Source organism: Scyliorhinus torazame, chromosome 9, assembly GCF_047496885.1.
Source record: "Scyliorhinus torazame isolate Kashiwa2021f chromosome 9, sScyTor2.1, whole genome shotgun sequence".
NCBI lineage: Eukaryota > Metazoa > Chordata > Chondrichthyes > Carcharhiniformes > Scyliorhinidae > Scyliorhinus > Scyliorhinus torazame.
Window position 1 is genome coordinate 55742204 of NC_092715.1, and position 25752 is coordinate 55767955.

Sequence of the window (25752 nt, forward strand, 5' to 3'; positions counted from 1 at the left end):
CATAACCCAGTAACCCCACCCAACACTAAGGGCAATGTTGGACACTAAGGGCAATTTATCATGGCCAATCCACCTAACCTGCACATCTTTGGACTGTGGGAGGAAACCGGAGCACCCGGAGGAAACCCACGCACACACTGGGAGGATGTGCAGACTCCGCACAGACAGTGACCCAAGCCGGAATCGAACCTGGGACCCTGGAGCTGTGAAGCAATTATGCTACCCACAATGCTACCGTGCTGCCCCTAATAGTTTCATGGTCTTCATTAGACTATTAATTCCAGATTTTATTTTTATCAAATTCAAATTTCGCCATCTGCCATGGCGGGATTTGAACCGGGTCTGCAGAGCATTACCCTGGGACTCTGGATGACAATACCACTACGCCACTGCCTCCCCCATCTTCAAGAAAGGAGGCCGGCCTGACTGCGGAAATTACAGAGGGATTTCCCTACTCTCCACCATAGGAAAGAACATCACAAGATGGGCAGCACGGCAGCAGTGTGTTTAGCACAATTGCTTCACCGCTCCACGGTCCCAGGTTCCCGGCCTGGGTCACAGTCTGTGCGGAGTCTGCAGGTTCTCCCTGTGTGTGCGTGGGTTTCCTCCGGGTGCTCCGGTTTCCTCCCACAGTCCAAAGATGTGCAGGCTAGGTGGATTGGCCATGCTAAATTACCCTTAAGTGTCCAAAATTGCCCTGAGTGTTGGGTGGGGTTACTGGGTTATGGGGATAGGGTGGAGATGTGGGCTTGGGTAGGGTGCTCTTTCAAAGAGCCGGTGCAGACTCGATGGGCCGAATGTCCTCCTTCTGCACTGAATTCTATGAAAAAGAATCCTCCTCAACTGCCTCCTCCCAGTGACTGAAGAGTTCCTCCCTGATTCTCAGTGCGGCTGCCACCCATCAAGAGATATAATGGACATGATCTTTAGTGCATGCTAAATCCAGGAGATGACTTGCTTCTGGTTTGCCTTTCCAGAAGAAGGTGTATCCACCAACTTATTCTTTATGCTGCCCTTCTTCTGCCAGTCGTGCCTTGCTCAGATCGGTGATGTTCTGACGCTGGAATTTCTGAGCTATGATGGTGATGCGACGTTGAAGTCTGTTGCGGTTGGTATTGCCCATAGGGTCCTGACATTTCAGGTCCCATAATGTATTCGGGTGGATAGGCTGAGGTTGTAGATGCCTGTGCGTGGATTTTTTTAACTTTGGGTTGTTGTTGCATATCAACCACCACACAGTGCCAGTGGAGCAAGGTCTTGACCCAGTGGCAGGAAAACCGAAGACGACTCGGGACCTGGCTTTGCTAGAGGACCGGGACTAACTAAATCATCCACTGATCATCCAGTGAGGTTACTTTTATGGGTGATGTTATTTTTCCCTGGTGCCTTGCCGTCTTGCCCCTGCTTGCACTGCTCATCTGGCCCCTGCTTGCACTGCTTCTCTGGGCTCTGCTTGCACTGCTCCTCTGGCTCAGCCTGCACTGCTCCTCTCACCCTGCTGCTGCTCCTCTGGTCCCTGATAGATAGAAATTACAGTGCAGAAGGAGGCCATTCGGCCCATCGAGTCTGCACCGGCTCTTGGAAAGAGCACTCTACCAAAGCCCCCACAACCCTATCCCCATAACCCAGTAACCCCACTCAACCAACACTAAGGGCAATTTTGGACTCTTAAGGGCAATTTAGCATGGCCAATCCACCTAACCTGCACATCTTTGGACTGTGGGAGGAAACCCACGCACACACTGGGAGAACGTGCAGACTCCGCACAGACAGTGACCCAGCCGGAAATCGAACCTGGGACCCTGGAGCTGTGAAGCAATTGTGCTAACCGCTATGCTACCGTGCTGCCCTTGCTTGCACTGCTCCTCTGGCCCCTGCATGCACTGTTCCTCTGGCCCCTGCTTACAGTGCTCCCCTGGCCCCTGCTTGCACTGCTCCTCTGGCCCCTGCTTGCACTGCTCCTCTGGCCCCTGCTTGCACTGCTCCTCTGGCCCCTGCTTGCACTGCTCCTCTGGCCCCTGCTTGCACTGCTCCTCTGGCCCCTGCTTGCACTGCTCCTCTGGCCCCTGCTTGCACTGCTCCTCTGGCCCCTGCTTGCACTGCCCCTCTGGCCTCTGGCCCCTGCTTGCACTGCTCCTCTGGCCTCTGGCCCCTGCTTGCCCTGCTCCTCTGGCCTCTGGCCCCTGCTTGCACTGCTCCTCTGGCCCCTGCTTGCACTGCTCCTCTGGCCCCTGCTTGCACTGCTCCTCTGGCCCCTGCTTGCACTGCTCCTCTGGCCCCTGCTTGCACTGCTCCTCTGGCCCCTGCTTGCACTGCTCCTCTGGCCCCTGCTTGCACTGCTCCTCTGGCCCCTCCTTGCACTGCTCCTCTGGCCCCTCCTTGCACTGCTCCTCTGGCCCCTCCTTGCACTGCTCCTCTGGCCCCTCCTTGCACTGCTCCTCTGGCCCCTCCTTGCACTGCTCCTCTGGCCCCTCCTTGCACTGCTCCTCTGGCCCCTCCTTGCACTGCTCCTCTGGCCCCTGCTTGCACTGCTCCTCTGGCCCCTGCTTGCACTGCTCCTCTGGCCCCTGCTTGCACTGCTCCTCTGGCCCCTGCTTGCACTGCTCCTCTGGCCCCTGCTTGCTCTGCTCCTGCGCTCCTCTGACCCCTGCTTGCACTGCTCCTGCGCTCCTCTGGCCCCTGCTTGCACTGCTCCTCTGGCCCCTGCTTGCACTGCTCCTCTGGCCCCTGCTTGCACTGCTCCTCTGGCCCCTGCTTGCACTGCTCCTCTGGCCCCTGCTTGCACTGCTCCTCTGGCCCCTGCTTGCACTGCTCCTCTGGCCCCTGCTTGCACTGCCCCTCTGGCCCCTGCTTGCACTGCCCCTCTGGCCCCTGCTTGCACTGCCCCTCTGGCCCCTGCTTGCACTGCCCCTCTGGCCCCTGCTTGCACTGCCCCTCTGGCCCCTGCTTGCACTGCCCCTCTGGCCCCTGCTTGCACTGCCCCTCTGGCCCCTGCTTGCACTGCCCCTCTGGCCCCTGCTTGCACTGCCCCTCTGGCCCCTGCTTGCACTGCCCCTCTGGCCCCTGCTTGCACTCCTCCTCTGGCCCCTGCTTGCACTGCTCCTCTGGGCCCTGCTTGCACTGATCCTCTGGGCCCTGCTTGCACTGATCCTCTGGGCCCTGCTGCTGCTTCTCTCGCCCCATTGCTGCTCCTCTTGCCCCAGACTGCTTCACTGCGATCCTGGCTGCAGGACACTGTTCCTTACATTTACACTTCAAACAAAAGTTACTGAATCGTTACAGAAGCAAGAATTTTAACCCTGGTATGCTGAAGATAGTTATAGCGCCATTAGTGTACCAACTGAGATCAGCAAAGATGTGCAGGTTAGGTGGGAGCACAGGGTCAGGTTGAGAGAGTGGGCCCAGGTCAGGTGCTCTTTCGGAGGGTCGGGTGGACCCGATGGGCCAAATGGCCTCGTGCACTATAGGGATTCCATGTATACTCAGCAGAGAGCAGGGGTCATCATGGTCTGTTCCACTTACCTTTGTTTTTTTTTAATGTATTTTATTCCAAACTTATTCAAACAGTTACAAAACATAAACAGTCAAGATCCTTCGCCAGGCATTCAGAGAGGCCAAGACCACGACATCGGCCTTCCTCCCCTCCATCAGCTCCGGCTTCTCTGATATCCCGAATATCGGCACCGAAAGGTCCGGCCCAACCTCCTCCCTCTCTTCGTTAGTGTTGTGAACGCACCCGCTCAGTATCGCTCCAACTTCTCATGGCCTCAGAACATTTGCGTGTGCTTTGCTGGTCCCCGCCCACACTTCTCGCACTCGTCTGCCACTCATTCTTGCCCGAGTCATATGCACCCTGTGTACCACCTTGAATTGTATCAGGCTCATCCTTGTGCATGAAGAGGTTACGTTTACCCTACGTCGCGCTTCGCTCCGCACTCCCCAGTTTATCTCCTCTCCCAGCTCCCCCTCCCACTTCTCCTTATTCTTCACCACCTGCGGGTGGCACCGTGGCGCAGTGGTCAGCACTGCTGCATCACGGCGCCGAGGACCCAGGTTCAATCCCGGCCCCGGTTCATTGTCTATGTGAAGTTTGCACATTCTCCCCGTGTCTGTGTGGGTCACATCCCACTACTCTAAAGATGTGCAGAGTAGGTAGATTGGCCATGCTAAAATTGCCCCTTAATTGGAATAAAATAATTGGGTACTCTAAATTTATATTTAAAAACATTCTTCACCATCTGCTCACTTCCCTGCTGTCCCAACCATCCATATATGTTTCCGATCCTGCTCTTCCCTTCCACGTCCGGGAGCAGCAGTCTCTCCTGCAGGGCATTCTTCAGTAACTTGGGGAACTCTTTCAAAGACCTTCCGCCGCGCAAAGCCCCTTACCTGAGGTTACCTAAACTCACTTCCTCTCAGGAGCTCTACCCTCTCCTTCAGTTCCTCTGAACTAGCAAACCTCTCTTCCAGGTACAGATCTCTCACCTTGACCAGCCTCGCTTCTCGCCACGTCCTGTACATACCATCTGTTCTCCCCGGCTCAATCCCGTGTTTTCGCATGATGGCGTTAACACCGACATCTTATATCCTAAAGTGCCTCCTCAACTGGTTCCATACCTTCACTGTGGATTGCACTACTTAGCTCTCCGTATATCCCTTTGGCGCCAGAGGCAACGCCGCGGTCACCATAGCCCTCAGACTGGACCCCCTGCAGGATCCCTCTTCCATCCTACCCCATTCTGTCCCCTCTCCTTCCCACCACTGCCTCACCTTCTCCACGTTCGCCACCGAATAATAATGCAGCACGTTTGGCAACCTCCCCATCTGCCTCTGCTCCTGCAGCAGGGTCAAAGAACAATACAGCACAGGAACAGGCCCTTCAGCCCTCCAAGCCTGCGCCGACTATGATACCTGCCTAAACTAAAACTGTATGGAGACTTCCGGTTGCGGCTATGCCTAGGTAGGTCGCACGGTCGGCAGCTCCCGCCGATAACGGACTTTTGGGTCCTTTTAAGGAGCTCCAGCGGCACTTTGACGACGATTCCCGGTGTGGGAAGGAAACCGTGAGGGTCCCCCAGCGCTGTATGGAGTGGACCAGGAGTGGGGCGGTCAAAAAAGCGGCTTTGGAGAAGAGAGGAGAACGGGCACGAAAAAGCAAGATGGCGGCTGGCGCGGATCAGGCAGCGTGGGCCCAGTGGTCATGGGAGCAGCAGGAGTTTTTAAGAAACTGCTTTGCGGATTTAAAGGCGGAGATGCTGGCGCCTATGAAGACGTCGATTGAAAGGTTGGTGGAGACCCAGAAGATGCAGGGGACGGCGATCAAAGAGGTGCAGCAGAAGGCCTCTGATAATGACAACGAGACTCTGGGCCTGGCGGTTAGAGTGGAGGCACACGAGGCGCTGCACAAAAAATGACAGGAGAAGCTGGAGAATAGGTCAAGGAGGCAGAACCTGCGGATTCTGGGTCTCCCTGAAGCATTGAGGGGTCGGATGATGGGGCGTATGTGACCACGATGCTGGGTACACTGATGGGCGCGGGGGATTTCCCGCGGCCCCTGGAGTTGGATGGGGCGCACACAGTCCTGGCAAGGAGGCTGAGGGCGAACAAGTGGCCGAGAACTATGGTGGTACGGCTCCACCGCTTCACCGACGAGGAGTGTGTCCTGCGATGGGCGAAGAAGGAGCGGAGCGGCAGGTGGGAGAACACCGAGATCAGAGTGCAGAGTTGGCCAAGAAGTGTGCGGGATTCAACCGGGCCAAGGCGGTCCTCCACGGAAAGGGGATGAAGTTCGGGCTGCTGCAACCGGCGAGGCTGTGGGTTACATATCAGGACGGCACAACTATTTCGACACGCCGGACGAGGCGTGGACTTTCATCATGAATGAGAAGCTGGACTCGAGTTAATGGACTGCAATATGTTGTGGGGGGTTGTTGGTGTGGGAGGGGGCGGTGTAATGTTGGAAGTTTTCCCCGTGTTTCCTTGTGTTTTTGTGGCCCCTTTGCCCTGGGCCCTCGAGGCTTTGGGCGAGGTTGTAGTTGGGAAGAGCTGCGTCACAGGAGGTGGGGTCGGCCCAGACAGGGAACGGGGTTACCCGCGAAATGGTGGGGGTGGCACCTGAAGCTGGGGGTTTGAGTGTACGGTACTTTGTTTTGTTTTTCTTTCTCTGTTCACACGAGGTGTAGGGGGCCTCTCTCTACCCCACTTAGGTGGTGGTGGGGGGGGTTGGAGATTTGTAAGGGGAACCCACGGGGAGGTGGAGGTGGAGGTGGAGGCGGGAGCAGCCGGGGTCAGCATGAGTCAGCTGACTTACGGGAGTTCAATGGGGGGGGGGGGGTTTAAGCGGATGCTTGACTGGGGGGGGCGGGGTGCTGGGGTGCTGCTGTGCTGACTGAGGGGGAATCGATGTTAACGGGGAGAGTCGGGACGGGGAGCCTCCGCCTGGGGGGCTGGTGGGTACGGGAGGCGCGGGCATGTGGCTGGCCTAAAAAGGAGATGGCTAGTCGGAGGGGGGGGGGGGGGGGGGGGGGTGTAATTAGCCCCCTCACCAGGCTGATCACGTGGAACGTGAGAGGCCTGAATGGGCCGGTCAAGAGGGCCTGTGTGTTTTCGCACTTAAAGGGGCTAAAGGCAGACGTAGCCATGCTACAAGGAACGCACCTGAAAATCGCGGATCAAACCAGACTGAGGAAAGGATGGGTGGGGCAGGTTTTCCACTCAGGACTGGATGCGAAGAACAGGGGGGGGTCGCAATTTTGGTAAGTAAGCAGGTGGCATTTGAGGCGGCGGGTATTGTGGCAGATAAAGGGGGTCGATATGTTTTTTAAAAAAAATATTTTATTGAAAATTTTTGGTTAACCATCACAGTACATTGTGTATCCTTTACACAATAATATAACTGTATAAATAACAATGACCTGTTTCATAAACAAAGAATAAATAATATATAACAAAAACGAAAACTAAAACTAAATGGCAACTGCCTTGTCTCAGATAAACACTCTCCAAAAATATGATTTAACAGTCCAATATACAATTATTTATAGCAACGACCTATACATATTATACATATATATTAACAACCCTGAGAGTCCTTCTGGTTCCTCCCCTTCCCCCCCCCACCCCCTGGGCTGCTGCTGCTGCCTTCTTTTCCTTTCCCTCTATCTTTCTGTGAGGTATTCGACGAACGGTTGCCACCGCCTGGTGAACCCTTGAGCCGATCCCCTTAGGACGAACTTAATCCGTTCCAGCTTTATAAACCCTGCCATGTCATTTATCCAGGTCTCCACCCCCGGGGGCTTGGCTTCCTTCCACATCAACAGTATCCTGCGCCGGGTTACTAGGGACGCAGAGGCCAAAACATCAGCCTCTCTCGCCTCCTGCACTCCCGGCTCTTGTGCAACCCCAAATATAGCCAACCCCCAGCTTGGTTCGACCTGGACCCCCACTACTTTCGAAAGCACCTTTGTCACCCCCACCCAGAACCCCTGTAGTGCCGGACATGACCAAAACATGTTGGTGTGATTCGCTGGGCTTCTCGAGCATCTCGCACACCTATCCTCTACCCCCAAAAATCCCCTATGCCGTCTCCACTGTCCCCAAATTTTCAAAGTCGCCACCACCACCGGGCTTGTGGTGTATTTCTTCGGTGAGAACAGCAATGGGGCCGTCACCATAGCTTGTAGGCTAGTCCCCCGACAGGACGCCCTCTCCAATCTCTTCCACGCCGTTCCCTCCTCTTCTCCCATCCACTTACTCACCATTGAGATATTGGCGGCCCAGTAGTACTCACTTAGGCTCGGTAGTGCCAGCCCCCCCCCTATCCCTACTACGCTGTAAGAATCCCTTCCTCACTCTCGGGGTCTTCCCGGCCCACACAAAACTCATGATACTCTTTTCGATCCTTTTGAAAAAAGCCTTCGTGATCACCACCGGGAGGCACTGAAACACAAAGAGGAATCTCGGGAGGACTACCATTTTAACCGCCTGCACCCTCCCTGCCAGTGACAGGGATACCATGTCCCATCTCTTGAAGTCCTCCTCCATTTGTTCCACCAATCGCGTTAAATTTAACCTATGCAATGTACCCCAATTCTTGGCTATCTGGATCCCCAAGTAACGAAAGTCCCTTGTTACCTTCCTCAGCGGAAAGTCCTCTATTTCTCTGCTCTGCTCCCCTGGATGCACCACAAACAACTCACTTTTCCCCATGTTCAGTTTATATCCTGAGAATTCTCCAAACTCCCGAAGTGTCCGCATTATCTCTGGCATCCCCCCCGCCGGGTCCGCTACATATAACAACAAATCATCCGCATACAGAGATACCCGGTTTTCTTCTCCTCCTCTAAGTACTCCCCTCCACTTCTTGGAACCCCTCAATGCTATTGCCAGGGGCTCAATCGCCAGTGCAAACAATAATGGGGACAGCGGGCATCCCTACCTTGTCCCTCTATGGAGCCGAAAGTATGCAGATCCCCGTCCATTCGTGACCACACTCGCCACTGGGGCCCTATACAACAGTTGCACCCATCCAACATACTCATCTCCAAAACCAAATCTCCTCAGCACCTCCCACAGATAATCCCACTCCACTCTATCAAATGCTTTCTCGGCATCCATCGCCACCACTATCTCCGCTTCCCCCTCTGGTGGGGGCATCATCATTACCCCTAGCAGCCTCCGTATATTCGTATTCAGCTGTCTCCCCTTCACAAACCCAGTTTGGTCCTCATGGACCACCCTCGGGACACAATCCTCTATCCTCATTGCCATTACCTTGGCCAGAATCTTAGCGTCTACATTTAGGAGGGAAATAGGTCTATAGGACCCGCATTCTTTAGGGGAAGCGATATCGTTGCCTCAGACATAGTCGGGGGCAGCTGTCCCCTTTCCTTTGCCTCATTAAAGGTCCTCATCAGTAGTGGGGCGAGCAAGTCCACATATTTCCTGTAAAATTCAACTGGGAATCCATCCGGTCCCGGAGCCTTCCCCGCCTGCATGCTCCTAATTCCTTTCACTACTTCCTCTATTTCAATCTGTGCTCCCAGTCCCACCCTTTCCTGCTCCTCCACCTTGGGAAATTCCAGCCGGTCCAGAAAGCCCATCATTCTCTCCCTCCCATCCGGGGGTTGAGCTTCGTATAATTTTTTATAAAATGCCTTGAACACTCCATTCACTCTCTCCGCTCCCCGCTCCATCTCTCCTTCCTCATCCCTCACTCCCCCTATTTCCCTCGCTGCTCCCCTTTTCCTCAATTGGTGGGCCAGCAACCTGCTCGCCTTCTCCCCATATTCGTACTGTACACCCTGTGCCTTCCTCCACTGTGCCTCTGCAGTACCCGTTGTCAGCAAGTCAAATTCTACGTGTAGCCTTTGCCTTTCCCTGTACAGCCCCTCCTCCGGTGCCTCCGCATATTGCCTGTCCACCCTCAGAAGTTCTTGCAGCAACCGCTCCCGTTCCCTACTCTCCTGCTTTCCTTTATGTGCCCTTATTGATATCAGCTCCCCTCTAACCACTGCCTTCAGCGCCTCCCAGACCACTCCCACCTGGACCTCCCCATTATCATTGAGTTCCAAGTACTTTTCAATGCACCCCCTCACCCTTAGACACACCCCTTCATCTGCCATTAGTCCCATGTCCATTCGCCAGGGTGGGCGCCCTTCTGTTTCCTCCCCTATCTCCAAGTCCACCCAATGTGGAGCGTGATCCGAAATGGCTTTTGCCGTATACTCCGTTCCCCTCACCTTCGGGATCAACGCCCTTCCCAAAACAAAAAAGTCTATTCGCGAATAGACTTTGTGGACATAGGAGAAAAACGAAAACTCCTTACTCCTAGGTCTGCTAAATCTCCACGGGTCTACTCCTCCCATCTGCTCCATAAAATCTTTAAGCACCTTGGCTGCTGCCGGCCTCCTTCCAGTCCTGGACCTCGACCTGTCCAGCCCTGGTTCCAACACCGTATTGAAATCTCCCCCCATTACCAACTTTCCCACCTCTAGGTCCGGGATGCGTCCTAGCATACGCCTCATAAAATTGGCATCATCCCAGTTCGGGGCATATACGTTTACCAAAACCACCGTCTCCCCCTGTAGTTTGCCACTCACCATCACGTATCTGCCCCCGCTATCCGCCACTATAGTCTTTGCCTCAAACATTACCCGCTTCCCCACTAATATAGCCACCCCCCTGTTTTTCGCATCTAGCCCCGAATGGAACACCTGCCCCACCCAACCTTTGCGTAGTCTCACCTGGTCTATCAGTTTCAAGTGCGTTTCCTGTAACATAACCACGTCTGCCTTAAGTTTCTTAAGGTGTGCGAGTACCCGTGCCCTCTTTATCGGCCCGTTCAGCCCTCTCACGTTCCACGTGATCAGCCGGGTTGGGGGGCTTTTTACCCCCCCCCCCCCATGTCGATTAGCCATCCCCTTTTTCCAGCTCCTCACCCGGTTCCCACGCAGCTGTGTGTCCCCCAGGCGGTGCTCCCCCGCCCATCCCACCCCATGCCAGCTCCCCCCTCTCCCCAGCAGCAGCAGCCCAATAATTCCCCCCCCCCCCCCCCCGCTAGATCCCCCACTAGCATAGTTACACCCCCCATGTTGCTCCCAGAAGTCAGCAAACTCTGGCCGACCTCGGCTTCCCCCCCCGTGACCTCGGCTCGCACCGTGCGACGCCCCCTCCTTCCTGCTTCCCTATTCCCGCCATGATTATCATAGCGCGGGAACCGAGCCCGCGCTTCCCCCTTGGCCCCGCCCCCAATGGCCAACGCCCCATCTCCTCCACCTCCTTTCCTCCCCCCACCACCTCCTGTGGAAGAGAGAAAAGTTACCACATCGCAGGATTAATAACATAAAACTCCTCTTTCCCCCCTTTTTACCCCCCTCTTCGCCCCCCATACTCGCCCCACCACTTTGTTACAAATGTTCTTTTTTAAAAAAAAATAACCCGCTCATTCCAATTTTTCTTCCACGATAAAAGTCCACGCCTCATCCGCCGTCTCAAAGTAGTGGTGCCTCCCTTGATATGTGACCCACAGTCTTGCCGGTTGCAGCATTCCGAATTTTATCTTCTTTTTGTGAAGCACCGCCTTGGCCCGATTAAAGCTCGCCCTCCTTCTCGCCACCTCCGCACTCCAGTCTTGGTATACGCGGATCACCGCGTTCTCCCACTTCTCCGAGTTTTCTTTGTCCATCTAAGGACCATCTCTTTGTCCTTAAAACGGAGGAATCTCACCACTATGGCTCTAGGAATTTCTCCTGCTCTCGGTCCTCGCGCCATCACTCGGTATGCTTCCTCCACCTCCAGCGGACCCGCCGGGGCCTCCGCTCCCATTAACGAGTGCAGCATCGTGCTCATATATGCCCCGACGTCCGCTCCCTCCGCACCTTCAGGAAGACCAAGAATCCTTAGGTTGTTCCTCCTCGCGTTGTTCTCCAGCACCTCCAGCCTTTCCACACATCGTTTATGGTGTGCCTCGTGCATCTCCGTCTTCACCACCAGGCCCTGTATATCGTCCTCATTCTCGGCAGCCTTTGCCTTCACGACCCGAAGCTCCCGCTCCTGGGTCTTTTGCTCCTCCTTTAGCCCTTCGATCGCCTGTAATATCGGGGCCAACAGCTCCTTCTTCATTTCCTTTTTGAGTTCTTCCACGCAGCGTTTCAAAAACTCGTGTTGTTCAGGGCCCCATATTAAACTGCCACCTTCCGACGCCATCTTGGTTTTTGCTTGCCTTCCTTGCCGCTGCTCTAAAGGATCCACCGCAATCCGGCCACCTTCCTCTCCTTTTTTCATCCGTATCCAGGGGGGAATTCCCTTCTGGTTCACCGCACAGTACTTTTAGCCATTAAAATTGCCGTTGGGGCTCTTATTAAGAGCCCAAAAGTCCGTTCCACCGGGAGCTGCCGAAACGTGCGACTGAGCTGGTCATCGCCGCACCCGGAAGTGGGGGGGGGGGGGGGGTCGATATGTTATGGTGAGTTGCAGGGGGCCTGGGTGGTGCTAGTGAATGTGTATGCTCCGAACTGGGACGATGCAGGGTTCATGAAGCGGATGTTGAGTAGGATTCCGGATCTGGAATCTTGCAGTTTGGTAATGGGAGGGGACTTTAACACGGTCCTGGACCCGGCACTGGATAGGTCTAGGTCGAGATCGGGTAAGAGGCCGGCAGCGGCCAAGGTCCTGAGGGGATTCATGGAGCAGATGGGGGGAGTGGATCCGTGGAGATTTGCCAGGCCAAGGGCGAAGGAGTTTTCCATCTTCTCCCATGTGCACAAGGCGTACTCGCGGATTAATTTTTTTCGTGGTATGTAGGGCGCTAATCCCGAGAGTGGAGGGAAGTGGAGTATTCGGCCATTGCGATCTCGGACCATGCCCCGCACTGGGTGGAGTTGGGGCTGGGGGAGGAGAGGCCAACGCCCTCTGTGGAGAATGGACGTGGAACTACTGGCGGACGAAGAAGTCTGTGGGCGGGTTCAGAGGTGTATCCAAAGTTATGTGGAGACCAATGATAATGGGGAGGTTTCGGTGAGTGTGGTCTGGGCGGCGCTGAAGGCAGTTGTCAGAGGGGAGCTCATTTCAGTCAGGGCCCACAGAGTAGAGGGATAGGATGGAGAGGGAGAGATTGGTGGTGGACAGGAGGTATGCGGAATCCCCCGAGGAGGGGTTGTTGAAGGAGCCTGCAGGCGGAGTTTGACTTGGTAACCACGGGGAAGGCTGAGGCTCAGTTGAGGAAGGTACAGGGAGCAGTGTACGAGTATGGGGAGGAGGCAAGTAGGATGCTGGCGCATCAGCTGCGGAAGAGCGAGGCGGCCAGGGAGATTGGGGGAATTGGAGATATGGGGGGGGGGGTAACACGATAGGGGGGAGCTTGGCAAGGATTAACGAGGTCTTCAAGGACTTTTATGGCAAATTGTACGAGTCAGAACCCCCGGGGGGGGGGGGGGGGGCGGTGTGGAACTGAGGCAGACATGCTGCCACTTCCTGGCGGGCAGGGTCAGCCCGTAAAGATGACGGTCCTCCCCAGGTTCTTATTCATCTTCCAGGGCCTTTCCATTCTCATCCCCAAGTCCTTTTTCAAGCGGGTAAATAGGATTATTACGGGATTTGTGTGGGCAAACATGTCCCCACGTGTTAAGAGACTGGTCTTGGAGCGCAGTCGAGCGCAGTTGGCACTGCCGAACTTTTGCAGCTATTACTGGGCAGCGAATATATCCATGATTCGGAAATGGGTAATGGAGGGAGAGGGGGCGGCGTGGAAACGGTTGGAAGCGGCGTCTTGTAAAGATACTAGCTTGGGGGCATTGATAACGGCGCCGTTGCCGCTTCCGCCGACGCGGTATACCACGAGCCTGGTGGTGGCGGCGACATTGAGGATCTGGGGGCAGTGGAGACGGCACAGGGGGAGGCAGGGGCTTCAGTCTGGGCCCCGATTCGGAACAATCACAGGTTTGTTCCGGGTAGAATGGACGGGGGGTTCCCAAGTTGGCACAGGGCGGATATCAAAAGAATGGGGGACTTGTTCATTGATGGGACTTTTGCTAGTCTGAGGGCGCTGGAGGAGAAATTTGGGCTACCCCCAGGGAATACCTTTAGGTACATGCAGGTTCGGGCGTTGGTGAAAAAGCAGGTGGGGGTATTCCCGCTGCTGCCTGCCAGGAGGATACAGGACAGGGTGGTCTCGGGCGTGTGGGTAGGGGATGGCAAGATATCGGAAATATATCAGGAGCTGCAGGAGGCGGAGGAGGCCACGGTGGAGAAGCTGAAGGGCAAGTGGGAGGAGGAGCTGGGTGAGGAGCTAGATGAGGGCCTGTGGGCCGACACCCTGGGCAGGGTCAATTCCTCCTCCTCTTGCGCCAGGCTTAGCCTGAATGAGTAAGTTCTTTGGGGTGGAGGACATTTGTGTGAGGTGCTCAGGGAGCACAGCAAATCATGTCCATATGTTTTGGGCATGCCCGGTACTTACAGGATTTTGGAAAGGCTTTGCAAATGCTATGTCCAAGGTTTTGGATACTCGGGTAAAACCGGGCTGGGGGATAGCGATATCTGGGGTACCAGACGATCCGGGAGTGCAGGAGTCGAAAGAGGCCGGAGTTCTGGCCTTTGTCAACTTGGCAGCCCGGAGAAGGCTCTTGATCATGTGGAGGGACGCAAAACCCCCAAGTGTAGAGGCTTGGGTCAGTGACATGGCTGGATTTCTCAGGTTGGAGAGGATAAAGTTTGCCTTGCGAGGGTCCTTGCAGGGGTTCTCCAGGCGGTGGCAACCGTTCCTTGACTTTCTCGCGGAACATTAGGTGAAGGTCAGCAGCAGCAGCAGCAAACAAGAGGGGGGGGGGGGGTTTGGGCGGTGGATGGATTTAATTTGTAAAGGGCAGATACCCCACCTTGTTTTGTTAAATGGTTACGTTGTTTTCTGTTTATTGCTATGTTTTCTTTTCGTTGTTTTTCTTTTTGTAGTGGCTTGTAAAAAATATTGAAAACATTTTTAATAAAAACAAATTTAAAAAAAAACTAAAACTGTATGCACTCACGGAGTCTGTATCCTTCCATTTCCACCCTATTCATATATTTGTCTAAATGCCGCTATTGTACCTGCTCTCCGCCTCCCCTGACAGCGCGTTCCATAGATATATCACCCTCTGTTTAAAAAAACTTGCCTTGCACATAGACATAGAATTTACAGTGCAGAAGGAGGCCATTCGACCCATCGAGTCTGCACCGACCCATGGAAAGAACCTCCCACACCTCCACCCTATCCCCCCACAACCTAAGGATGTGCAGGCTAGGTGGATTGGCCACGCTAAATTGCCCCTTAATTGGAAGAAATGAATTGGGTACTCTAAATTTATATATTTAAAAAAAACACATTTAACAGCTGCCTTATATTACCGGAGAGCTGCCTGCCGTTTACGAAGACTGTCTGGCCCCCCGCGACCACCCCCGGGACACAACCATCCATCCTCCCCGTCACCAACTTATCCAGCACTTTTAGATCTATATTTAGCAGCGATTATGGGCCTGTTTGACCCACATTTTAACGGGTCCTATCCCTTCTTTGGTATCAATGTGATTGTCGCCTGTGACACACCCATACCCACTATTACAGCCTCAGAGGTAAGAGCTGCCTTCTTGAAAGTGAACCAGCGGAAAGCGACGAAGTCCCTGGGTGAGCACTCAGAGTCTGTGCAGACCAGCTGGCGAGTGTATTCGCAGATATCTTCAACACCTCACTTCTCCACTCTGAGGTCCCCACCTGCTTCAAGAAGACCACTATAATACCAGTACGAAAGAAGAACAAGGTAGCATGCCGCAACGACCACCGACATCTGTTATCATGAAACGATTTGAGAGGCTTGTCATGACACGGATCAACGCCAGCCTCCCAGATGGTCTCGATCCATTGCAGTTCGCCTATCGCTGCAACCATAGAACATAGAACAATACAGCGCAGTACAGGCCCTTCAGCCCACAATGTTGCACCGAAACAAAAGCCATCTAACCTACACTATGCCATTATCATCCATATGTTTATCCAATAAACTTTTAAATGCCCTCAATGTTGGCGAGTTCACTACTGTAGCAGGTAGGGCATCCACGGCCTCACTACTCTTTGCGTAAAGAACCTACCTCTGACCTCTGTCCTATATCTATTACCCCTCAGTTTAAAGCTATGTCCCCTCGTGCCAGCCATTTCCATCCGCGGGAGAAGGCTCTCACTGTCCACCCTATCCAACCCCCTGATCATTTTGTATGCCTCTATTAAGTCTCCTCTTAACCTTCTTCTCTCCAACGAAAACAACCTCAAGTCCATCAGCCTTTCCTCATAAGATTTTCCCTCCATACCAGGCAACATCCTGGTAAATCTCCTCTGCACCCGCTCCAAAGCCTCCACGTCCTTCCTATAATGCGGTGACCAGAACTGTACGCAATACTCCAAATGCGGCCGTACCAGAGTTCTGTACAGCTGCAACATGACCTCCTGACTCCGGAACTCAATCCCTCTACCAATAAAGGCCAACACTCCATAGGCCTTCTTCACAACCCTATCAGCCTGGGTGGCAACTTTCAGGGATCTATGTACATGGACACCTAGATCCCTCTGCTCATCCACACTTTCAAGAACTTTTCCATTAGCCAAATATTCCGCATTCCTGTTATTCCTTCCAAAGTGAATCACCTCACACTTCTCTACATTAAACTCCATTTGCCACCTCTCAGCCCAGCTCTGCAGCTTATCTATGTCCCTCTGTAACCTGCTACATCCTTCCACACTATCGACAACACCACAGACTTTAGTATCGTGTGCAAATTTACTCACCCACCCTTCTGCACCTTCCTCTAGGTCATTGATAAAAATGACAAACAGCAGCGGCCCCAGAACAGATCCTTGTGGTACTCCACTTGTAACTGAACTCCATTCTGAACATTTCCCATCAACCACCACCCTCTGTCTTCTTTCAGCTAGCCAATTTCTGATCCACATCTCTAAATCGCCCTCAATCCCCAGCCTCCGTATTTTCTGCAATAGCCTACCGTGGGGAACCTTATCAAACGCTTTGCTGAAATCCATATACACCACATCAACTGCTCTACCCTCGTCTACCTGTTCAGTCACCTTCTCAAAGAACTCAATAAGGTTTGTGAGGCATGACCTACCCTTCACAAAGCCATGCTGACTATCCCTGATCATATTATTCCTATCTAGATGATTATAAATCTTGTCTCTTATAATCCCCTCCAAAACTTTACCCACTACAGACGTGGGGCTCACCGGTCTATAGTTGCCGGGGTTGTCTCTGCTCCCCTTTTTGAACAAAGGGACCACATTTGCTATCCTCCAGTCCTCTGGCACTATTCCTGTAGCCAATGATGCCATAAAAATCAACGCCAAAGGTCCAGCAATCTCTTCCCTGGCCTCCCAGAGAATCCTGGGATAAATCCCATCAGGTCCCGGGGACTTATCTATTTTCAGCCTGTCCAGAATTGCCAACACCTCTTCCCTACGTACCTCAATGCCATCTATTCTATTAGCCTGGGGCTCAGCATTGTCCTCCACAACATTATCTTTTTCCTGAGTGAATACTGACGAAAAATATTCATTTAGTATCTCGCCTATCTCTTCAGACTTCCACACAACTTCCCATCCCTGTCCTTGACTGGTCCTACTCTTTCCCTAGTCATTCGCTTATTCCTGACATACCTCTAGAAAGCTTTTGGGTTTTCCTTGATCCTACCTGCCAAATACTTCTCATGTCCCCTCCTTGCTCGTCTTAGCTCTCTCTTTAGATCCTTCCTCGCTACCTTGTAACTATCCATCGCCCCAACTGAAACTTCACACCTCATCTTCACATAGGCCTCCTTCTTCCTCTTAACAAGAGATTCCACTTCTTTGGTAAACCACGGTTCCCTCGCTCGACGCCTTCCTCTCTGCCTGACCGGTACATACTTATCAAGAACACGCAGTAGCTGATCCTTGAACAAGCTCCACTTATCCAGTGTGCCCAACACTTGCAGCCTACTTCTCCACCTTATCCCCCCCAAGTCACGTCTAATGGCATCATAATTGCCCTTCCCCCAGCTATAACTCTTGCCCTGCGGTGTATACTTATCCCTTTCCATCATTAACGTAAACGTCACCGAATTGTGGTCACTGTTTTCAAAGTGCTCTCCTACCTCCAAATCCAACACCTGGCCTGGTTCATTACCCAAAACCAAATCCAACGTGGCCTCGCCTCTTGTTGGCATGTCAACATATTGTGCCAGGAAACCCTCCTGCACACACTGAACAAAAACGACCCATCTAATGTACTCGAACTATATCTTCTCCAGTCAATATTTGGAAAGTTAAAGTCTCCCATAATAACTACCCTGTTACTTTCGCTCTTATCCAGGATCATCCTCGCCATCCTTTCCTCTACATCCCTAGAACTATTTGGAGGCCTATAGAAGACTCCCAACAGTGTGACCTCTCCTTTCATGTTTCTAACCTCAGCCCATACTACCTCGGAAGATGAGTCCCCATCTAGCATCCTCTCCGCCACCGTAATACTGCTCTTGACTAGCAGCGCCACACCTCCCCCTCTTTTGCCTCCTTCTCTGAGCTTACTAAAACACCTAAACCCTGGAACCTGCAACATCCATTCCTGTCCCTGCTCTATCCATGTCTCCGAAATGGCCACAACATCGAAGTCCCAGGTACCAACCCATACTGCCAGTTCCCCTACCTTATTTCGTATACTCCTGGCATTGAAGTAGACACACTTCAAACCACCTACCTGAACACTGGCCCCCTCCTGCAAATCTGTGCTCCTGACCTCTATACTCTCATTCTCCCTTACCCTAAAACTACAATCCAGGTTCCCATGCCCCTGCTGCATTAGTTTGAACCCCCCCCCAAAGAGCACTAACAAATCTCCCCCCCCAGGATATTTGTGCCCCTCAGGTTCAGGTGTAGACCATCCTGTCTGTAGAGGTCCCACCTTCCCCAGAAAGATCCCCAGTTATCCAGAAATCTGAATCCCTCCCGCCTGCACCATCCCTGTAGCCACGTGTTTAATTGCTCTCTCTCTCCCTATTCCTCATCTCACTATCACGTGGCACGGGCAACAACCCAGAGATAACAACTCTGTTTATTCTAGTTCTGAGCTTCCATCCTAGCTCCCTGAAAGCCTGCCTGACATCCTTGTCCCCTTTCCTACCTATGTCGTTAGTGCCAATGTGGACCACGACTTGGGGCTGCTCCGCCTCCCCCTAAGGACCCGGAAAACACGATCCGAGACATCACGTACCCTTGCACCTGGGAGGCAACATACCAAACGTGAGTCACGCTCCCACAAAATCTCCTATCTGTGCCCCTGACTATCGAGTTCCCAATTACTAATGCTCTGCCCTCTCCCCCCTTCCCTTCTGAGCAACAGGGACAGACTCCGTGCCAGAGGCCCGTACCCCATGGCTTACCCCTGGTAAGTCCCCCCCCCACAAGTATCCAAAGCGGTATACTTGTTTCTCAGGGGAACGACCGCAGGGGATCCCTGCACTGACTGCTTCTTCCCAGTCCCTCTTACAGTTACCCATCTATCTCCAATCTTTGGTGTAACTAATTCCCTGAAGCTGCTATCTATGACCCCCTCTGCCTCCCGAATGATTCAAAGTTCTTCCAACTCCAGCTCCAGTTCCCTAACTCGGTCTTGGAGGAGCTGGAGATGGCAGCACTTCCTGCAGGTAAAATCAGCAGGGACACTAACGGCATCCCTCACCTCAAACATCCTGCAGGAGGAACATTGCACTCCCTTCCCTGCCATCCCTCTAACTTTCTACCAAGATCTGGCTAACAACTAAATTATTTTTTTTTTACAAAAAAATAATAATAATAATAAAATATGGTACTTACCTCACACCAATGGGTTTTATTATTAGGTTAGAGGAGGAGGGCGGGTGGGAGACACTACACGTGTAGTGTCTCGGGTTTCCTCTCCCAGAATTTATTGGTGAGGGTCTTCCCAGAAGTCCGTGGGTCGAACTTCCTGTTCCCGCCTTAAACACTAAAATTTAAAAAAAAACAGCAAAGAGGGACCGAAAACGGGACCAGGTAAGTGTTTTTAAAGGAGATACTTACCTCCCAGAAATCACTTCCGCACTGCTCCCGCTGAAATTGACTAACCAGCTCCGCTCCCGCTGAAATCGACTGGCCTGCCCCTGCAAAGACAAGTGTTTTTAAAGGAGAGACTTACCTCCCAGAAATCACTTCCGCACTGCTCCCGCTGAAATTGACTAACCAGCTCCGCTCCCGCTGAAATCAACTGGCCTGCCCCTGCAAAGACAAGTGTTTTTTAAAGGAGAGACTTACCTCCCAGAAATCACTTCCGCACTGCTCCCGCTGAAATTGACTAACCAGCTCCGCTCCCGCTGAAACCGATCCACACCAGCTGCTATCTCTCTGGCCCTACAATCAACACTCGAACACCTCGACAACAAGGATACCTACAACAGACTGCTGTTCATAGAGTACAGCTCCACCTTCAACACCATTATCCCGACAAGACTAATAACCAAACTCTGCAATCTTGGGACTTGATCCCTCCCTGTGCAGCTGGATCCTTGACTTCCTCACCAACAGACCGCAATCTGTCAGGATGGTAACACACACAATTTACAGAAGGAGGCCATTCGGCCCATCGAGTCTGCACTGGCTCTTGGAAAGAGCACCCTACCCAAGCCCACTCCTCCACCTTGTCCCCATAACCCAGTAACCCCACCCAACACTAAGGGCAATTTTGGACACTTAAGGGTAATTTAGCATGGCCAATCCACCTAACCCGCACATCTTTGGACTGTGGGGGGAAACCGGAGCACCCGGAGGAAACCCACGCGCACACTGGGAGAACGTGCAGACTCCGCACAGACAGTGACCCAAGCCGGGAATCGAACCTGGGCCACAATAGTCCTCAACACCGCGCCCCCCCCCCCCCCCCCCGACAGCTTGGTATGGCAACTGCTCGACCCAAGATCGCAAGAAACTGTAGAGTGTGGTGAACTCAGCCCAACGCATCACACAAGTTTGCCACCCTCCCATTGATTCTGTCTACACCTCCCTCTGCCTCAGGAAGGCAGACAGCATTTCAGAGACCCCTCACACCCAGGTTTTGATCTCTACCAGACCCTTCCATCAGGCAGAAGATACAGAAGTCTGAAGACCCGCACATCCAGACACAGGAACAACTTCTTCCCCACAGCTACTAGACTCCTCAACGACTCTCCCTTGGACTGATCTGGTCCCTGTAAGAACACTATTCACAACATCCTGCTGCTCGCCAATCACTATTTGTTGATGTACCATTTGTCAATGTACTCTGTTGATTATTCTTTTGTCTACTGTGTACGTTCGCTTGGCCGCAGAAAAATACTTTTCACTGTACTTCGGTACATGTGACAATAAATATCAATCAATCAACCTCCGGCAGCTCCCCCTTCTCCATGCCTCGCTAAATGCCCCCAACAGATGCGGTGCCAGTTCCGTCGCAAACTCCTTATAACATTCCATTTGGTAACCAACCGGCTCTGGGGCCTTACCCAAATTCATCCCCCTTATACTATCCAGTACCTCTCTCAGCCCCAAAGGCTCCTCTAACGCCTGCCCCTTCTCTTCCTTCAGCTGTGGAAACTGCGGCCGATCCAAAAAACGCCCCATGTACTCTTCTTCACCCCCGGGTCTGCCTTGTACAGTTCCTTATAGTATTCCCTAAACGTCTCATTTATCTTCCCCGGTTCTGTTACCACCTCCCCTGTCTCTCTATCTTCAAAGCTTTGACAAAGAGTCATCTGGATCGAAACGTTAGCTCTTTTCTCCCCACAGATGCTGCCAGACCTGCTGAGATTTTCCTGCACTTTATCTTTTGGAAAGCAAAATAGGACTTCTACATCATAGTATCAGACTTACTAGGCCTCTGAAAGGATGAGTTAGATAGGATTTGTGATGTTGTTAGTCATTTATTTTGTAATTTCCAGTCTGAAATTCAGCATTCTTGTTGATGTCACTGCATTGTAGAAGTAATTAATTGCGTGAAATACATTGGTATGTTTCAATAACCTGATGAAGTGCTATAAAAGTGCTAATCCCAGACGGTAAAAGGAGCCAGACTTGTGAAAAATTGGATCTTATTTGTCTTAATCAAGTAATCATTATTATAGTCAGTAGTTTTCAATGAAAACGTATTGGCGAATTTAGATGAATAAAAAAATTGTATCTTTGTAATCTAAATATTTCAGCAAAATAAATATAATTTAAAAACACGATTGAGGAAACCTGACAGTAAACATAAATACATTACCCTTTAGAGTAAGTTGTATGTTAAATATAGTTTTGCTTCTATGATTTACAAATTCTGTACACACCAACAGGGAAAAGGCAACGGAAAGTGACAGTAAAGGGAAAGAAGAAGAAGAAGAAAACAAAGATGGAAATGGGGATAATGGGAAGAAGAAAGAAAAGAAATCCAGCACTCAGCAAGAAAAAAACAGCGCATCTAGGAAATCTCGGAGTTCAAGCAGGTAGGATATCAAATAAACTGGGGCATTTAATCATGTTCAGAAAATTAGAGAAGTGCTCCCATGTATTTAAATTGTCTTCTATTTGATGACATCATGGTTAAAAAAAATAAAGTTGGCATCAATAAGGATTAGACCATAAGAAATAGATACAGGAGTAGACAGTTCGGACCCTCGAGCATGCTCCACTCTTCAATAGGATCGTGGCTGATCCGACGTTCCTCGCGTCCGCTTTTCTGCCCTTTCCTCGTAATCCTTCATTCCCTTACTGCTCAAGAATCTATCTATCTCAGCCTTAAATATACACAAGGACTCTGCCCCCACAGCTCTTTGTGGCAAGGAGTTCCAAAGTCTCTCAACCCTCTGAGAGAAGAAATTCCTCCTCATCTCAGCCTTAGATTGGGCACCCCTTTATTCTGAGACTATGCCCTCTGATCCTAGACTCTCTCATGAGGGAAACATCCTCTCAGCATTTACCCTGTCAAGCCCCTAACAATCCTATATGTTTCAATGAGATCACCTCTCATGCTTTTAAATTCCAATGAGTTGAGTCCCAACCTGTTTAACCTTCGCTCATAAGGCAATCCTTCCATGCTGTGGATCATCCTAAGTGAACCTTCTCTGAACCGTTTCCAATGAAATAATATCTTTCCATAAATAAGGAGAACAAAACTGCTCTCAGTACTCCAGGTGTGATCTCATCAGTACTTTGTACAGTTGCAGCAAAATTGCCAAACTCTTATTCTCCAACCGCCTTGAAATAAGGGCCAACAGTCCATTCGCCTTCCTGGTTACCTGCTGCACTTGTGTGCTAACTTTCTGTGTTTCGTGCACAAGTACTCCCAAGTCCCTTCGTGATGCAGCTTTCTGCAGTTTTTCTTCATTTAAATAATAATCTCTTCTTTTGTTCTCTCTTCCAAAATGAACAACTTCACATTTCCCACATTATACTCCATTTGCCAACTTTTTGGCCACTTACTTAACCTATTAATATCTGTTTGCAAGCTTTGTATCCCCCCTCACAACTTGCCTTTCACCTATTTATGTGTTGTCTGCAAATTGGCTACAGTACATTTGCTTCCTTCCTCCAAGTCATGAATATATATTGTAAGCAGTTGCGGTCCCAGCACCAATCCCTGTGGATCCCCACTAGTTACAGGTTGCCAACCTGAAAAAGAACCCCTTACCTCCACTGTTTGCTTCCCATCTGCCAATTCCCTATCCATGCCAATGTACTACCTCCACCACCATGGTTGTCTTATGGCTTAACCTTTTGTGAAGTACCTTGTCGAACTCCTTCTGGAAGCTCAAATATAACACATCTATTGGTTCCCCTCTATGCACTGTGGTTGAGACTTCCTTGAAAAACTGTAATAAATGTAAAAAAATTTTTTAGAGTACTCAATTCTTTTTCCCCCCCCATTTAGCATGGCCAATCCACCTACCCTGCACATCTTTGGGTTGTGGGGGTGAAACCCACGCAGAAACCCACAGAGAATGTGCAAACTCCACGCGGACAATGACTCGGGACTGGGTTCGACCCGGGTCCTTGCCGCCATGAGGCAGCAGTGCTAACCAAAACTCTAATAAATTTAGTCAGACATGATTTCCCTTTCATGAAACCATGCTGACTCTACTTGATTAGTTTAGAATTTTCCAAATGTGCTGCTATTGCTTCCTTAATAATTGATACCAACATTTTCCAAACAACCAAGACCCTTCGCCGGTCAATTAGAAGGCCACAACATTGGCTCCCTTCTCCTCCAGCAGCTCCGGCACTTCCGATACCCCAATGATCGCCACCATTGGGTCCAGCCTAACCTCCACCTCCACAATTCTAGATAGCTTCATAGGCTACACGGCAGCAGAGCGCCAGGATCCCAGGTTTGCTTCCCGGCTTGGGTCACTGTCTGTGCGGAGTCTGCACGTTTTCTCCGTGTCTGTGTGGGTTTCCTCTGGGTGCTCCGGTTTCCTCCCACAAGTTCCAAAAGACGTGCTGTTAGGTCATTTGGACATTCTGAATTCTCCCTCTGTGTACCCAAACAGGCGCAGGAATGTGGCGACGAGAGGCTTTTAACAGTAACTTCATTGCAATGTAAGCCTACTTGTGACAATAAAGATTATTATTATTATAAACAGCGCTTCGCAGTATCTCTCCAGCTTCTCACAAAACCAGAATTTGTACACATGATTCGCTGGCCCTCGTCCACACTACTCGCACACTTCGGCCATCTCTTGGAAGAACCCACTTATCCTCACCCAGGTCATATGTACCCTGTGCACCATCTTGAACTGAATCAAGGTCATCCTCGTGCAGGAGGAAGTTGAATTCATCCTACACATTGCCTCCCACCACAGTTCCCAGTCTCTCTAGCCCCCACCACTCCCCGCCTTTGCTCACCCAACCACTTGTGTGTGTGTGTGTGTGTGTGTGTGTGTGTGTGTATTATCCTACCCTCTCCCAGCTCACCTGGGAGCAGCATTTGCTTCAATTGGGTGTACTCCGGCAACATCTTCCACTCCTTTCGCTCAAAGTCCCTCACCATATATCTAAATTCACTCCCCCTCGGCAACGCAAACCTCTCCCATAACTCATCCAGACCTAGAAACTTTCCTACCAAGTACAAGTCCCTCGCCCTCACCATCCCCGCCTCCCTCCACTTTCGATACATCCTCTCTTCCTCTCCCCCAGTTTAAACCTATTCCGTGTGCCGTGTCAACACAGACATCCCCTCCAACTTAGAATCATAGAATTTACAGTGCAGAAGGAGGCCATTCAGCCCATCGATTCTACACCGGCCTTTGAAAGAGCACCCTACTTAAGACCACACCTCCACCCTACCCCAATAACCCCACCTAACCTTTTGGACACCAAGGGGCAATTTAGCGTGGCCAATCCACCTAACTTGCACACCTTTGGACTATGGGAGGAAACCGGAGCACTCTGAGGAAACCCACAAGGAAACTTAAAGTGCCTCTGCAGCTGATTCCACACCCTGACCGGCGACTGTACCACCGGACTCCCCATATACTTCCCCAGAGCTAGTGGCAGCAGAGGTGTCACCATAGCCCTCAGACTGGGAACGCCTGCAGGACTCTTCCTCCATGTTGACTCACTCGGCCCCCGAAACACCTCCACATTCGCCACCCAATATATGTGTAGCACGTTTGGGAGCGCTGATCCCCCTTTCTGCCTCGGTAGAAGGGCCCTCTTTACCCTCGGCCCATATATACTCCAAAATCACTATTTCCAATTTCTGGAAGAAAGCCTCAAGGAGAAAGATCAGGAGGGTCTGGAAAACGATCAGGAACCTTGGCAGCACATTCATCTTTACCACCTGCACCCTCCCTGCCAGTGTCACGTGTAATATATCCCATCTCTTAAAATCCCCCCCATATCTCCTCCACCAACATTGTCAAATTCCACCTGTGCATCGGAGCTCATTCCCTCGTCACCTGAATCTCCAAATACCTGAACTTAGCTACCTTGAATGGCAACAACACCAATTTGGTCCTCCGCCCTGCTGCATTCACTGGAAACACCTCACTCTTCACAACATTTAACTTATACCCAGAGAAGACCCCAAACCTCTCCAAAATTCCCATGATCTTACCCATACTCTCCAGCGGGACTGTGACAAAACAACATCAGGTGCTCCCTGTTCCCCCTCATAATTCCCTGCCACTCCACTGACCCCCTATATGTCATTGCTAAGAGGT

General features: G+C 51.6%; 1 protein-coding gene across 1 annotated transcript in view; it reads left to right on the top strand.

Annotated features, from left to right (window-relative positions):
- The window catches only part of LOC140429213 (uncharacterized), a 156706-nt gene that overhangs the window by 96098 nt on the left and 34856 nt on the right, over window positions 1-25752 (top strand). The window contains exon 9 of the mRNA XM_072515933.1: window positions 21886-22035. Within this exon, the coding sequence (XP_072372034.1) occupies window positions 21886-22035 (150 nt within the window). The remainder of the gene's footprint in view (window positions 1-21885; window positions 22036-25752) is intronic.